Here is a 17,624-nt window from a genome sequence, read left to right as displayed (position 1 = left end):
ACCAACCAACCAACCAACATTGATATCAAACCATGAAAGAGTGAGTCAGTTTGAACGTTGTTACATTTGTATAGTGGTGTGTAAGTTTAATGTGGACAGACAGCCCGAAGCGTCGCAAGGTGTAGACTATTTCGGTAGCACCTACTCACACGAACCAATGATCGCAGCAGTGTAAGAAGGGAATTGTTCTGCTACTTGTTCAAGGAAAAGTGGATTATTGTACGTTGCACTCTATATACAGAGATCGCATGAGGTCGTTGAGATCGGTGAGCGGAAGGTTTGGTATTCGATGTTTTGACCGCGTCATACCAAAATACGTTAACCAAATTACTTCTTGTTACCCTGCAGCATGGGATTGGGCTATAAAATCGGCATAAAGGCGTACTAGTAAATGCACGCACGCACGCACGCACGCACGCACGCACGCACGCACGCACGCACGCAAGTGCAATGAACACGACGTTAAAGCCCATTTCACCTCATCTCACCTACATGTATATACAAACGTCAAAGGTAACGTGGTATGCACTACAATATTTCAGATATTTTCTTTAAAGAACTGGATTATTAACCTTATACAATATCCATTTCACATATATGTCAAATTACCCCTGCCCGCCTCCGCGATCTAACTGATGAGGCGTCTGCCCAGGGAGCGGAAGGTCTGGGTTCGATCCACAGCCCGTCATACCAAAATACATTAAAATATGGTACTTGTTGTTACCCTGGCTGATGGTTGGCATTAAGCGGCTAATACAAGAACTTTCTATGGTATCTGAGGGGCGGTCGGGTAGCCTAGTGGTTAAAGCGTTCGCTCGTCACGCCGAAGGCCCGGGTTCGATTTCCGACATGGGTACAATGCGTGAAGCCCATTTCTGGTGCCCCCCGCCATGATATTGCTGGAATATTGCTAAAAAAGGCGTAAAACCATACTCACTCACTCACTACTGTGTCAGGGTTGTGTATTCATTCTGCTGCACGGTATGTCAGTTGGATAGCACTATAGAATCGGCACCCGGACTAGTAAAAGCAGCCACACACACACACGTATATGCACAACTCTAAAGAAGCGCAATGGTCTTGAAGGAGACGTAAAACCCCATTTTATGTAAACAAAAACATCGAGTCTGGACTAGATAATCCAGTGATTGACATCATGAGCATCGATCCACGCAATTGGGATCGATGATATGCATCAACCAAGTCAGCGAGCCTGACCACCCGATCCCGTTAGTCGCCTCTTACGACAAGCATAGATGCCTTTTACGTCAAGCATGGGTTGCTGAAGACCTATTCTACCACGAATCTTCACGGGTATCATGGGTTTAGAGTGGGTTTCGAATGGGTCGGTCTGTCAGAGTTAAATCGAATAGGCTGTTTTCATCTCAGGCAAATAACTTTTAGAAAATGCACGCCGGATTGTCGTGTTGATTGTCCATCCTGTATATGTGACATATATGAATAAACAACTGTTTAAAACTCTTACTAGCTGACATATCGATCTATGCAGTCTCGCTTGCTGGATTTTAGCAGGTACGTTATTTATCGCTCGAGTTTGCTTTCAATATAAATTTGACTGGTCAAAGGGGAGCAACTCCACGTAAAATGATCGCGAACGAGAATATAATTCTATGAACTGAAAAGTATTTTTTGTCGTATGGCATGGTAATATTATCGATGTTTATAACCGTACAAAACATCTTTTGTGACACATGGAATTTAGAATCAATTCTTAAGAATAAAAACATTTGCATGAGATTATACATGTTACCAATAGGTAACTAACTTATATTGAACAATATGAATAATAAATGCTCTTTTATAGTTAAAAATGTTGAGTGCATCGGCATTTCGCTGAATTAATTTTAACCTTTCGGTAGTTCTAAATGGGCATTCATATTCATTTCATATTCGTGCAATTCAACATACAGTAAACTACGGTTATAACGAACTCAGAGGGACCACTAAATTTAGTTCGTTATAGCCGTAGTTCGTTATAAGCATATTTACAACATATATACAGCAAATGGACGGGACCAAAAGAACAGTTAGTTATATCCGTCAGTTCGTTATAAACGTGTTCGTTATAAACGTAGTTTACTGTAAATCATTTACTGAAAGCGAAAATAAATCTGACCATGACGTGTATTGCATATTTTTATGCATATCCCATCTTGAACGAAAACATTATATTTTTTGGTGAAATAGTCCCCAACCTCTGGAATATGTTTGAAATTATAATTTCAAATTTCAAACGTCAAAAACATTATGCTTTTAAAATTATGTTTCGATTTTTTAAAGTCTTGCAAGTAATACATTAATACAACACAAAAACCGCACTGCAGATGCTTTGTCTATAGATTTTTAAAGACTTGGATGTGTCGAACTTACAGTTGTCTGGAGGTAAAATATTGGTCCTTGCACATTTCGCCTTTACTCATTATTATTAATCTCTGATAACTGGAGTTTACTCAGATGTTTGTTTGTTGTTTAACGCCGAACTCAGCAATATTACAGCTATATGACGGTGGTCTTAATAATCTAGTCTGGACCAGACAATCTAGTGATTGACATCATGAGCGTCGATCCACACAATTGGGATCGATGACATGCATCAACCAAGTCAGCGAGTCTGATCACCCGATCCTGTTAGTCGCCTGTTACGACAAGCATAGTCACCTTTAACGGCAAGCATGGGTTGCTGAAGACCTATTCTGACCTTACTCATCACGAGTGACTCCGACGTAATTTCGGTTAATGTCATGTTAAATGTTCTATGAGCTGCGGACGTGGAATAGGTGAGCTGTTTTGTTCACTGTATGTACATATCTTTTATAGTTTTAACTATACGTAAATGTATACATAGTTTGTATGTTAATTGCTCAATTAACGTGTGTGTCATTATTGCTAATAATGACCAATAAATTTAGTAATGTTGGACATTTATTTCATTTTCTCGTTGTTTTGTCGCATATATTGTGTTATTAACGTATTAATCGGTAAATGCCAAGTTTAATTTTCGGTTGTGTCGAACTTCGCATAACTTGAAGTATTTACATTGGTCCCTTCATCTTCGACAAAACGGTGTTTGACTGTAAATGAAACATGATGAATGTCCCATCTATGCGATACACATGTTAATTACACAAAAAATGTCTTATTTACTGTGTCTTTTACCATGTAAGAGATGCAAAGGCTTACCAGTTAGTTGTTTGTCATATAGATTGCGCACATTACACACAAGCATTTTGCCCTTGTTACGTTTCTATGTTTAGATCTGACATTTTTATCATTACCACACATCTGCAATCGGGTGAGAGATAATGCCTTGGGTGGGTCCCTTAAGGGGTGTGTGTGTGTGTGTGTGTGTGTGTGTGTGTGTGTGTGTGTGTGTGTGTGCATGTACACCACATTATATGTGTCATCGAGATGACGAGTCATTCATAGATAGTCGCTGTACTAGTTTCTATCTAACTTAATATTTGACAGGGAAAGAGACATTAGCAGGGGGTGCGTGCACCAGGGGACGCAACTCTACACGTTGGCCAACATATGCTGGGGTGGTGGAAAGAAAGAGTGAGTAAAAGAAAAGGATAAAGAAAGAGAACACGAGAGTTAGAAGTACAGAAAGGGGGTGGGGGGAGTGGTGGGGGGGGGGGGGAGAGAGAGAGAGAGAGAGAGGAGGGGGAACATATAAAGGAGTAAGGAAGCGGATATTTTAAATCTTCTGTACCGTACACATAACCATAAAACCAAGTGTAAAATTTAGTGTTTCAAATAAAACTACCAGTATTTTAAATTCATTTTGTCAAATTGCCTTGTTTGCCCAAGCATTGTAGTCATGCTCTGGAGATTCGGAAATGTTTGTTTCGGGGTCTGTCTGAGAGACATGTCCACACATCCAAACCACACACATAACCGTACTGCAGTGTCGCCGCATTCAAAAAATATATTTATCAAAGATGAAGCACTTTTGTGACCAGCAGCAATCGTCAGGAAAGATGCTGTAGCCTTTCACCTTGGACTCGGGGACAGAAAGGACGACAGCACCTTACTACTACCTTACTGCGACCGCCTCCGTGGTCTAGTGGTACAGCGTCCGCCCGGAGAGCGGAAGGTGCGGGGTTCGATCCCCGACCGCGTCATACCAAAAGACGTTAAAAGATGGTTCTTGTTGTTACCCTGTCTGGAGCTCGGCATTAAGGGGCTAAAACAAGGACTATTCGGCTCGGAGTCAGTATACTGTGTCTGAGTGGGGTATTCATGTTAAACTGCGGCATGGTATCTCAGTGAGCTAGCACTATAAATCGGCATCAGTCCAGACTAGTACAAGCAGCCACACAAACACACACGTACATGCACGCCGCTATATAAGTGCAATAATCTTGGACGCGACGTTAAACCCCATTTCACCTTACTACTACCTTACTGCACCTTTTTAAAGCTACATGAAGTTAACACCAAATATGGGACAAGTTTGGGTTAAGTGGTAGGCAAGCGAATTCATATCTCTCGAGAATTCAAGGTCAGACCCTTCCTCTGTTGGTGTTCCTGCGAGCCACCTGTCCGTTGACATATGGTCAACATTTCCAGATATGGAAGATGGTTTCCTAGGATACCACGTACTTATCATACGACGTAGGTTTCTCAGGCTTTGTCTCCCAGGAAATTGTGATTCTAATTGTCGATTTGCTTGACAGGCAATGTACGTTGAGATTTTGTTGCACGATTTTGATCTTAATAATGTCAATTATTGAACTATTTCAAGTAATAATTGAGAATGCAAGAGAATAGCCAGTCTAGATTATCCACCGAAACAAATTCCATTTGGCGTAAAGGGTTACATGGCTGTAAAGATAATATGAATAGACCCCTGAATATCAGTGATGACACCAGGTGTTCGCGAACATAAGAAATAGTGAAAAATGTAGAGGCTTTACATCACCGCTAAATAGACCCACGCCATGTGCCTAACATACATTACTTATCCCAACCAGCGTCAAACTGCCATTCAAACCAAATGATCAAACCCATTCAGACAAAAGTCAAACACATACGTATCTCCTTATCCACAAACTGATGTCATAGACCAGTACGGCAACACCTTTCTTGTCAGGCCCCGTGGGGATTCCAAGTTAGAATAGACCCTCGGGCACCTTTGCTGGCCGACTCAGTGGATGAGGTGGTCAGGCTTGGTGACTTGGTTGATTGCGGGTCAACGTAAAAGCTCGGGACGTTGCTCATGATATCAGTCACTGTTTTGTCTGGCCCAGACTCGATTGTTTTACAAGCTGCAACCATATATTTTGCTGAGTGCGACGTTAAATTACTCCAGACATTTCTCAGACATTAAGCTAACAAACAGTGATATAAATGAAATACTGTTCAAAACGTCGTGAAACAAAAATCATTCACTCTAAACATGAAAAACCCCAATCTCAAAAGCTAAATAGGCCCTACATATTATTTTGTGTTTTTCTCCAGGTTTCTTTTCAGGTTTGAGAACAGATGGTAGTCACTTGGTGCCAAAATTGGTGAATACGGTCGATGGGTAGAAGCTCGTCTCCACATTCCCGTACAGTGGCCATTGTATCAAGACTGGTGGGAATTGTCATGATGGAGGTGAACTCCAGGGCGAAGTTTGCCGCAACGCTTCTCAATGATAGACTTGGGCAAACTTTTCAATGATTTGGCATAATACCATTCACGGTTCTTCCCCGTGGGAAATAATAAATGTGTATTATGCCTGTGCTGTCCAAACGATTGTGGCCAAAACTTCCTTAGTGGGTCTGGTTGCTTTAAACGTCTTGGTTAAGGGAGACCCGAAGTGTTTCTACAAAAAGGATTCATTTGCTCTCGCTGTCATAGTGATAAATCCAGGTCTCATCACCTGTGACTAGCCTAAAATGTAAATGTTCCGGGTCGCGATTATATCCGGTGAACAGGGCATTGGAGGTGGTGGCCCACGTAGCCATCATTTCATTCGATAACATTCTAGGACCCCATCGGGCACAAACCATTGACATCTGAAGATGTTGTCGAAGGATTGTTTCTATTGACCCATGCGAGAACCCTGTACAGTATCCTCTAACTCATGGAGTGCAATGCACCTATTGTTCAGTCCCAGGTTTTCTTTCGTGGTGCTGGTTATGGATCGACCAGAGAAAATCATATTCCAAACTCTCTCTTCTATACCGAATGTCCTCCAAGCAGCGTTTTTATTGTGGCATATGATGGGGGAAACACCCCATACACAGCACTCAGCCGTTCATCTAAATTCTTTCGCTGATTGGCCTCAACGGTAAATATATAATAACTGATCTCTACTCAGTTTTGTTCATTTCAATGCTAAGGAGTAGAATATCCCAGAGTCGAAGTCAATTACCAGTAAGCCGCTCGATTGAAGATTGTGAAAAATAACCCCACAAGCGGTTCAATACAATGGGCGGAAAAATGAACTTATTTTCGTTGAACGGTCAGCACTTTAGGATTTGAAGGAGATCAGAAACACTCAAAATAATACGGACGTCTTTAACTAGCATGGATAAATCATTTACTGTAACTACATCAATGTGGCCAAAAATATAAGTAACAAGGTGAGCTTCTATAAATGCCTGATGATTTTTAGCTAATTTGTGGATCTAAACCGCAGTCTTGCAGATTCTTCCACAACCTTCTTGACAACACCTCTTGTTAGTTGTACACTCGTCATCACTCAGACAGTTGATGCCAGGACGGAACACGCAGAACCCGAACATGTTCTGGTCTACCTTCGGACACGACCCTGCAGAAGAAACAAGAGAACAAAGAAGTGAGGTGAGGTGAAATGGGGTTTAACGTCGCGTCCAAGATTATTGCACTTATATAGCGACGTGCATGTACGTGTGTGTTTTATGTGGCTGCTTGTACTAGTCCAGACTGATGCCGATATATAGTTCCAGCTCACTGAGATACAATGCCACAGTTTAACATGAATACCCCACTCAGATACAGTATACTGACTCCGAGGCGACCAGTCCTTGTTTTAGCCCCTTAATGCCGAACGCCAGGGTAACAACAAGTACCATCTTTTAACGTCGTTTGGTATGACGCGGCCGAGGATCGAACCCCGGACCTTGCGCTCTCTGGGCGGACGCTCTACCACTAGACCACGGAGCGGGCAGAGAACAGAAAACCGTGATGGAATTGAACGTGGCTGTTGGTGTGACGAGCGAACAACGAACTGCTGGGCTGGCCAACCCAACCAAGAGGAAACTGTTAAACCATCTGAACATGTTAAATGTTTCTTGTTCATAACAGACCACGTCTGTGGTCTCGTGGACATTGCGTCTTCCCGGAGAGCGGAAGGTCGGTGGTTAGGCTTTACTAACTGATAGATTGATATACATCATACAATTTCAAAGCAGAAAACCATGACTTGCATGAATTTATAAGATACCCATGACAACCAACTGACCCGATCTTGTTCTTTCAAAACGGTCATTCACATGGGAAGAGAAATTTTCTACGGGTTTTCAAGGATATTTAATTTTTTAATTTTTTAATTTCATGAGTAACTTCTTTGAGGGACACCGCGCTAGGCAACACTTGAAATCTGGTACAGGTCTTTTTCCTTTGCAATATTTAAAACAAAAATAATGATGTGACTTCCTACCTGCGCGGGTTACCTCCCTTTTGGCGTGAGCCACTGGCTCTTTGCACACCTTTCCGCAGCCTTCACTGCAGCACAGCTTGCCTAAACATAGAGGAATACCAGCATTGTAATGAACCACAGCAATGGGAAATACATTTACCGACTAGCAATATTGCTTTATTCAGAAGGCAGATATAACAATTACTACTCTTTGTAAAATGATACATGTCAAGTATATGCATTTGGTCCCCAAAACAGGCTGTGTGTGAATGTGCCATCTGTGCACGAGCTTCCGTGACTGTGCCAGTGTCTGTATTTTTTCGTGCCAATATCAGTGTATGTGTCTTTATCTGAGTCTATGTATACTCACACGCAAAAGAAACGCAAGTGGTTTTAAGCAAATAGGTAACAATCACGGAACCATAAATTGATACGAATTTTAGCATGTAATGAATGGTTGCATTTTGGAAGCCCCGAGTAAAAACGCAACATAAAAAACGAATCGCCAAAACGCACCATTTGAATGAATATGTGGGTATCATGCACCCTTTTCTCGCGAAATCGAAAATGCACGAACTGTCACGAACTGTAGTGGGTATAAAACTGTGGCCGATTCTTGGACCTACCACTCCTTGGTCAACAATGCCACGCCTAAATCAAATTCAGAGAAACCAGGCTATCGGACGCGTTTGGAAGCTGGAGAGTCTGTCCAAGATGTTGCCCGTCATTTCAACGTTAACATAACCACAATTTACCGTCTCCTGCATCGATACAATGCTACACAGACCACAGATGACCTTCCTCGGAGCGGTCGTCTTAGGGTCACCACACCTCGACAAGATCGGCAGATTACCCGTCAACACCAGCGACATCCGTTCCTAACTGCAAGTGAAAGTGCTCGACAGACCATAGAAACACATAATCGACACATTAGCCGGGACACTGTGATCCGACGTCTCCGTTCCAACAACCTCAGATGTCACCGACCAGCACGTCGTCCTGTTCTCCAACCACGGCATCGACAAGCACGACTTCAGTGGGCACAGGGTCATCGAAATTGGCGTCCTCGTGAGTGGAGGCGTGTCATCTTCTCTGATGAAAGTCGCTTTTGTGTCTCCCATGCAGACGGAAGAGTCAGAATTTGGCGGCGTCGAGGTGATCGTTTCGCTGACAGAAACGTTGTGGAAAGGGATTCATGGGGTGGACCTATGATATGGGCAGGGATTGGACTTAAGGCGAGACTTGGACCAATGTGCTTTCTGAATGTTGGTCAAGGTCGGGGACACGGCGTCACTGCTCAGCGGTATATCGACCAAGTGATCAGACCCCAAGTTATTCCATTTTTTGCACAACATCAAAAACACATTTTCCAGCAGGACAACTCTCGTCCCCATGTTGCCAGAGCTACCATGGCCTTTCTGCAACAACACAACATCCGTGTTCTGCCGTGGCCAGCCCTCAGCCCTGATCTGAACCCCATAGAACACTTGTGGGATGAGGTTCAAAGGCGTCTGCACAATGTGCGCCCAGTCCCTACAACTGCCGATGAACTACGCACAGCTGCAATGGATGTGTGCAGGAGGATCCCTAGGGCCTTCACAAATCGTCTGATCCACTCAATGTACAGGAGATGTGTGGCAGTGATCAATGCTAATGGTGGTCACACGAGGTATTGACTGACATTCTGGGTATTGACCCGAAACTGAGTAAGCCCCTAACATTTAAAAAAACCCATTATGTCATCTGCCTTTTAATCCATTAAACTGTCAATCTTGCCCTATTAGTATTTCTTGTCTTTACTGTTGAAAATAAATAACATGTATACTGCATACTCGACTTGCGTTTCTTTTGCGTGTGAGTATATGTATGTGTCCGTGTGCCATTATCAGTGTTTGTGTGTTATATGTCTCTATGTCTGTATGTGTCCATGTGTCATTATCAGTGTATGTGTGTTATATGTGTCTATGTCCGTATGTGTCCATGTGTCATTATCAGAGTATGTGTGTTATATGTGTCTATGTCTATATGTGTCCATGTGTCATTATCATAGTATGTCTTTACCTGTGTCTATGTACGTTTGTGTCCACGTATCATTATCAGAGTATGTGTGTTATATGTGTCTATGTCTGTATGTGTCCATGTGTCATTATCAGAGTATGTGTGTTATATGTGTCTATGTCTGTATGTGTCCATGTGTCATTATCAGTGTATGTGTGTTATATGTGTCTATGTCCGTATGTGTCCATGTGACATTATCAGAGTATGTCTTTATCTGTGTCTATGTCCGTATGTGTCCATGTGTCATTATCATAGTATGTCTTTATCTGTGTCTATGTCTGTATGTGTCCACGTGCCATTATCATAGTATGTCTTTATCTGTGTCTATGTCTGTATGTGTCTATGTGCTATCATCAGTATATGTGTCTTTATCTGTGTCCATGTCTGTATGTGTCCATGTGTCATTATCAGTGTATGATCAGTCTTTATCTATGTGTATGTATTTGTGTCCATGTGTCATTATCAGTATGGGTGTCTTTATCTGTGTCTATAGCCCCATTCACGTGGACAAAATTTACTCATGTAAGCAAATTTACTCATGGAGTATATTTACTCATGTAAGCAAAAGTATATTTACATTGCGTTCACATGAAGTTTATGCAAGGCAGAAGTAAACATCATTTCATAAATAAATTGTGGACTTTTATCATTTGAGGCCATGTCGCTGTCGACGATAGTCAACCAGAGGCGAAAGAGAGACTTTCCATACTTGCTTAGTATGGGATTAGTCTTAGGATTATGCCAGGAAAGAGAACTGTGGAAGAGAGAACGTTCTCAACACTGGTGGAACAATGTCGTCAAACGATCATTTGATGATAAACTGTGGATCGATAACTTTCGCATGACACGCGAAACATTTTATGAACATGTTATGTTCTTTGCATGGAACTACAGCCGTATTTTTTTCCTGATTATCAGTATCTTGGAATTAATATGCTGATGAAAGCAAATAGAGATTGTGTTCACATGACCAGAAATACTCCAGGAGCATATATACTTATGAGAAAATATACTTTTACTAGACCTCATCAGGTGTAGCAAATATACTTTTACTCATACCTCTCTACTCCTGGAGTATATTTACTCACGTAAGCAAATGCGTTCACATGCCACCATAAGTAAATTTACTTATGTAAGTATATATACTCACGTAAGTAAAAGTGTCCATGTGAATGGGGCTTATGTCTGTATGTCTCGTGTCATTATCCTTGTATGTGCCTTGCTCTGTATCAAGGTCTGTTATTGTGTGTCATTATCAATGTCAGTGCCTTTCTCTGTATCACAAAACTGTTTCTATGTCTGTATATGTCTATGTGTCATTATCAATGTCAGTGCCTTTCTCTGTATCACAAAACTGTTTCTATGTCTGTATATGTCTCTGTGTCATTATCAATGTCAGTGCCTTTCTCTGTATCACAAAACTGTTTCTATGTCTGTATATGTCTCTGTGTCATTATCAATGTCAGTGCCTTTCTCTGTATCACAAAACTGTTTCTATGTCTGTATATGTCTATGTGTCATTATCAATGTCAGTGCCTTTCTCTGTATCACAAAACTGTTTCTATGTCTGTATATGTCTATGTGTCATTATCAATGTCAGTGCCTTTCTCTGTATCACAAAACTGTTTCTATGTCTGTATATGTCTCTGTGTCATTATCAATGTCAGTGCCTTTCTCTGTATCACAAAACTGTTTCTATGTCTGTATATGTCTCTGTGTCATTATCAATGTCAGTGCCTTTCTCTGTATCACAAAACTGTTTCTATGTCTGTATATGTCTATGTGTCATTATCAATGTCAGTGCCTTTCCCTGAATCAATGTCTGTGACAATCTATGTATATGTCTATGTGTCTTTCTCTGTATCAATGACTTTTTCAATGTCTGTATATGTCTATGTGTCATTATCAATGTCAGTGCCTTTCTCTGAATCAATGTCTGTGACAATCTATGTATATGTCTCTGTGTCATTATCAATGTAAGTGCCTTTTTCTGAATCAATGACTGTTTCTATGTCTGTATATGTCTCTGTGTCATTATCAATGTCAGTGAGTGAGTGAGTGAGTATGGCTTTACGCCGCTTTTAGCAATATTCCAGCAATATCACGGCGGGGACACCAGAAATGGGCTTCACACATTGTACCCATGTCGAGAATCGAACCCGGGTCTTCGGCGTGACGAGCCAACGCTTTAACCACTAGGCTACCCGACCGCCCCTATCAATGTCAGTGCCTTTCTCTGAATCAATGTCTGTGACAATCTATGTATATGTCTCTGTGTCATTATCAATGTAAGTGCCTTTTTCTGAATCAATGACTGTTTCTATGTCTGTATATGTCTCTGTGTCATTATCAATGTCAGTACCTTTCTCTGTATCAATGACTGTTTCTATGTCTGTATATGTCTATGTGTCATTATCAATGTCAGTGCCTTTCTCTGTACCAATGACTGTTTCTATGTCTGTATATGTCTCTGTGTCATTATCAATGTATGTATCATTCTCTGTATCAATGTCTGTGTTATATCTGTTGCCTGTATATCTGTTCCGACAAGGCAATATCATAATCGTCTGATGTGAGCAGCAGACGACATGATCACCCGTTCTCTCCAGTAAATAATAATCTACATGTATGTACAAACTGCATGGCACAAATGACGACAACCGTTCCAGATTAACATACCGTTAGCACACTCGCTGTCTTCAATACAGTTGACGCCGGGAACAAACAAACAAATACCAACCATACCAGACGAGGTGGGACAGGAGCCGGATACACGCTTCGCTGGAGGAGAAAGGCGGAACCATGCATGGTGAGCTGATCTTATAACAAAAACTGTTTGTTGAATGCAAATAATTCATTCGGGAAAAAAATCTGTTTGGACGCCAACTAATACTCAAATAAATTTTGTTTTTGTTGGAAACATGTCACCAAATCATTTAGTTATATAATAAAACGTAATTACTCTGGCTAAAAGGTGGAGTGTGCGTATGGCGTAGAATGAGAAAACAAATATTAACAAGATTATGTTATCACAAGATCTGGTAAAACAAGGTGAGTGAGTGAGTGAGTGAGTGAGTGAGTGAGTGAGTGGGTGAGTGGGTGATTGAGTGATTGATTGAGTGAGTGAGTGAGTGAGTGAGTGAGTTAGTGAGTTACATTGCAGTAGTATCCCGACAGGACTTCACATTGCACTCATGATGGTTATCGAACTTTGGCCTTCGGTTTTAAGAGCAAACACTTTAACCACAAAGCTACCCCAACGCCCAGCATCAAGAATATCAACATTGAAGAAATTGAACCTTCTCTGAACATCCGTTGAGCTGTTTAAGAGCTTGATCAGGCTATGTATGTTAAGAATTACTGGCTCACTGAATGCTAAATTGTTATAAAATTTGAATAATCTGTGAGTTTTGAATTGAAAGCCATGACACTCTGTTACCTGGTTGAATTATCTCTCGTTTAGCATTGGGGATGGGGACCTTGCAGACACTGCCACACCCCTCGCTGCAGCATACTTTACCTGTATAGAAAGATAGAAGTTACAAGGGTGATGTGCTTCAAGGCTGCTTAATTATACCTTGAATTTATAAGTGATATTTCATTAAAAGAATATGAGTGAGTGAGTATGGATTTACGCCGCTTTTAGCAATATTCCAGCAATATCACGGCGGAGGACACCAGAAATGGGCTTAACACATTACCAATGTGGGGAATAGAACCCGGGCGAATGATTTAACCACTAGGCTACCGCCATAAAAAATATGAAAAACGTAAAAGATTTTATTTCGTTAAGCAACATACTGACACATTAACGACCAATGAAATAATCATTATTAATGAAATATATATGACCACTAGTGATCATTGATAATGATGAACAATGAAACACTTGCGATCATTAAATAAAAATATCTTTAGTTTCCTCGTAAAGCTGATAGTTTGATTAGAACATATATATGATATAATATTTTGTTTTGTTGACGTTAAAATTATGACATTGGTAATAAAATATACGTTAGTTTCGTTATAAAAGTATGATAGAGGGTGAGTTGGGTTTTACAGTATTTCAATTAAATCAAAGTGTGTCAGCTGAATGTGAAAGAGATGCATCTTAGTGTTTAACTTAAGTGATACCTACTGTTACTGGTATGGTGCTGACAAACAAGAAACATAATCAGAGCGAATCAGGATTCGAACCCACGATCATAGGTTTTGTCACGCCTGAGGGACAGCGAACTGTGATGCTGTATGTGACTAGGGTAGAGAAGCTCAATACCAACCACCAGAACATTCGCTGTCTGAAATGCAGTTGATGCCTTGGATGAAGACACAAGCACCTGCCAATCCAGAAGATGGTGGACAACTGGACGATTCCCTTGTTCCTATACAACAAACGGTCTTTATTATTACCAAAGCAATATTACAGTAAATTATGAAGCCAATCTGACAGTATATACAAAATTGAAACCTGATCCAAAATTTGCAGTTTAAAGTTTTTGATTTAACAAAATAAGATTAGAATTGTAGAACTGCAGTCAGAATAAAAGTAATAAAAGATACTTACTTAGACTATCCAGAGCGGGTGGGGCTGAAATGAAATACAAATAATTTAATAAGGTATGTACACAATCGAATTTGGATCAGACAAACCAATGACTGAAAGTATGAGCAACGTTCAACGTCATCGGAGCAATATGGCACATAATCAACAAAGTCAAAATGCCTGATCATCCGATCATCATTGCAGTAAGCTCTTACGTGTTTTTGTTTGTTGTTTAAGCACGAACTCGGTAATATAATATTCAAGCTATATGACGGTGGCCTGTAAATAATCGAGTCTGGACCAGACAATCCAGTGAACGATACTGTAAGTAACAAAACACGCCTTCGGGCTACGATGACAGGACACGCTGTCACCGAGCCTGACCACCCAATCCATTTGGCCACCTTTTAGGACAAGCATATGTTGCTGAGGACCTATTCTTACCCGGAATCCCGGAGGCTGTCAAGAGAAGTTTGAGAAACTGGGGGCTCCGAAATCCCCACATAGAGACTAAGAATACGCCTCAACATAAATTGGGTGATGAAAAATGTATGGACATCTTGTTCACCAGCCAACTCATGATCGTTGTTTTACTCCACAACACGTTAAACTGACTACTGGTGATATCTCTATATAGGATGACATATCCCTCTTAACCGTTGAATAACTTACATTGAAACTCCACTAATCGGGACGGTAGCGTTTCATTTAAAACGTCCGGATTAAAAGAAGTGTGGTTACTGAGTAATTCTATTTTGTGTTCATGTAAGCGTTCCCAGCAATGAGTAAGGTTATTTTGTCATCATATAAGCGTTCCCAAAAGAAAGGTCATTTTGTCCTTGTGTTCCTAGAAGTGAGTAGCGTCATTTTGTCATCATGTAAGTGTTCCTAGCAGTGAGTAGCGTCATTGTGTCATCATGTAAGCGTTCCTAGCAGTGAATAGCGTCATTCTGTCATCGTGTAAGGCTTTCTAGTAGCGAGTAAGGTCCATCATATAAGGGTTATTAGCAGTGAGTAAGGTCATTTTGTCATCGTGTAAGGGTTCCTAGTAGTGAGTAAGGTCATTTTGTCATCGTGTAAGGGTTCCTAGCAGTGAGTAACGTCACCATATAAGGGTTCCTATCAGTGAGTAAGGTCATCATATAAGGGTCCCTAGCAGTAACTGAATAAAGTCATTTTAGCATATAAGCGTTCCATGCAGTAACCGAGTGATGTTGTCACGACTTGTAACCACCTTGAAATAAATACCTGAAACAGCCACGACGAAAAGCCCCCAAAACACGACCGACTTCATGGTAGTGGCTGAGAACTAGTTACTTGTGTCGAGCTAGCCTTATCAGACACGAGGTGCGGCCACAGATATGTGTTGTGAACTCACGAATGAACAGAATACACTTTAAGGTTCTCACAGAAATGAAACAAGTAATTGTTTATGGCCACAAAGAATTGAAGAAATAAAATATGTCCAGGCATCGTCTGTTGTTTATACATGATGGTTAAGCCCTGTGGTGTTATAGTTGGATCTGACGTCATAGTTGGATCTAACGTTATAACAATTCTATTATTGCATGTATGGTCTTATAACTGTCTTATTAGACTTTTTTATGTTTATTTTCATATGACTAATACATATTTTTAATGTCATGACTAATACATATGTTTAATGTCATGACTAATACACATTTTTATGTCATGACTATTACATATATTTAATGGCATGACTCATACATATGTTTATTGTCATGACTAATACATATTTTTAATGTCATGACTAATACATATGTTTAATGTCATGACTAATACATATTTTTAATTCATGACTATTACATATATTTAATGACATGACTAATACATATGTTTATTGTCATGACTAATACATATTTTTAATGTCATGACTAATACATATTTTTAATGTCATGACATAACAACCCATTGGGGAATCCGGGTAAGAATATTATGCTTGGTAGGCGACTGGCGACTGAATGGAGCGGGCGCTCAGGCTCGGTGACTTGCAGACTGACTGACTGCGTGAATTGCGTGAAATGATTATCTTATGTCAATCACAGGATTGTCTGGTGCAGACTCAATTATTCACTGACCGCCGTCATATAGCTTGAATATTGCTGAGTAACGGCGTCAAACAACAAACAAGCAAACAAATGGTAGGGCTACGTATATGGTCTATCTAAAGTAATGAAAGAAGGGAACGTACACATAGCGATTTTCTTCGTCTGTAGGTATGCTTCGGGACAATAAACTGATTTGAGGCGGGGTGTTGGGTAGTGAATTGGACGGGGATGATAATCGTTTAATTAGGGCCAAGGGGTTGAAGAATTTTAATTATGTCAAAGAGGTGTTGTATTTCTAGTTTTTGTGTTAGGGGCGGTAGGGTAGCCAACCACTGGTTTGTCTGGTCCAGAATCCATTATGTACAAGCCACAGTCATACAGATGAATATTGCTGAATAAAACAAACTAGGCAACCCATCAACGCTGGAAGCGTTCGTAAAATCTATCTTACGCTATTATATCTGCTTTAACACAGTGCAGCAAACCAACGTTGAAGTTGATGTAGTTAATTGTTTGTTTGTTTGTTTAACACCGCACTCTGCAATATTCCAGCTATACGACAGCGGTCTGTGAACAATCGAGTCTGGACCAGACAATCCAGGGATTGACATCATAAGCATCGATTTGGGTTACAACGACATGCATCTACCAAGTTAGAGAGCTTGACCACCCGATCATCCCGTTAGTCGCTTCTTACGACAAGCATAGTCGCCTCTTACGACAAGCATGGGTTGCTGAAGACTTGTTCTACCCCGGATCTTCACGGGTCGAAGATAACGTAGTGTCCCAAACATTCTGGACAATATAACCAATTGCAGACGTACCAGGTATGGTCATATTTTATTTATAGAATCTGTCATTTATTATAAGGGATGGGAATCAGGGAGAGGTGACTCAAAATATTACAGTTTCTTAGGGAAAGGAACAAAATGTATAGGTATGTTATGATTGAATTTTAATAATAAGAACAAAAATAATAACAATTATAATATATGTGTAGTTTTCTTGACTAAAAAAACTGACAATTTTGCGCTCCTAGGATCATAGATTTAATACACAAAACGGGACAAACTCGAAACAAAAGGGCATTATAATTAATTTATGAATGGTCACTTTTCAATGTTTATGTACAAAATATATGTCCTTCTTCCACATTTACTTATAGATGGGATGCCCTAAAGAAAACGACTTTACGTCACTCCTTGCAGATGTAGAAATTCAGAACAACCGTCGGAAGATATTAAGGCGTGTGTCGGTGTTATTTCTGAAGATTACACACCGTTGAAAGAAACAGTAACCTCGAAATGTACCGTTATGTTAA

The 17,624-nt window shown here is 40.5% G+C and overlaps 1 protein-coding gene across 1 annotated transcript; it reads right to left on the bottom strand.

The window, feature by feature from the left end:
* Positions 1-6,536: 6,536 nt before the first annotated feature.
* Positions 6,537-14,739, bottom strand: LOC139451769 (antileukoproteinase-like). Its single transcript, XM_071233079.1, has 7 exons — positions 14,679-14,739; positions 14,256-14,279; positions 13,972-14,073; positions 13,131-13,211; positions 12,371-12,472; positions 7,655-7,735; positions 6,537-6,784 (listed from the first exon to the last, which is right to left on the bottom strand). The coding sequence occupies exons 1-7, from the start codon at positions 14,737-14,739 to the stop codon at positions 6,642-6,644; spliced, it is 594 nt and encodes a 197-aa protein (XP_071089180.1). The 3' UTR covers positions 6,537-6,641.
* Positions 14,740-17,624: the final 2,885 nt, after the last annotated feature.

The sequence above is a fragment of the Haliotis cracherodii genome, unplaced genomic scaffold (genome assembly GCF_022045235.1).
Source record: "Haliotis cracherodii isolate W230 unplaced genomic scaffold, xgHalCrac1.p SCAF_9, whole genome shotgun sequence".
NCBI lineage: Eukaryota > Metazoa > Mollusca > Gastropoda > Lepetellida > Haliotidae > Haliotis > Haliotis cracherodii.
Note: the sequence above shows the minus strand (reverse complement) of the source record. Positions and strands in the feature narration are given on the sequence as shown.

What these genes read in the sequence shown, in the direction of transcription:
- LOC139451769 (XM_071233079.1), bottom strand. Translation starts at nt 14,739, where the DNA reads ATGTGGGGATTTCGGAGCCCCCAGTTTCTCAAACTTCTCTTGACAGCC. An exon ending in ACCCGCTCTGGATAGTCTAA is followed by an intron (nt 14,074 to 14,255) that starts GTAAGTATCTTT and finishes TTTGTTGTATAG; the next exon opens with GAACAAGGGAATCGTCCAGT. An exon ending in AGACAGCGAATGTTCTGGTG is followed by an intron (nt 13,212 to 13,971) that starts GTTGGTATTGAG and finishes CTTTCTATACAG; the next exon opens with GTAAAGTATGCTGCAGCGAG.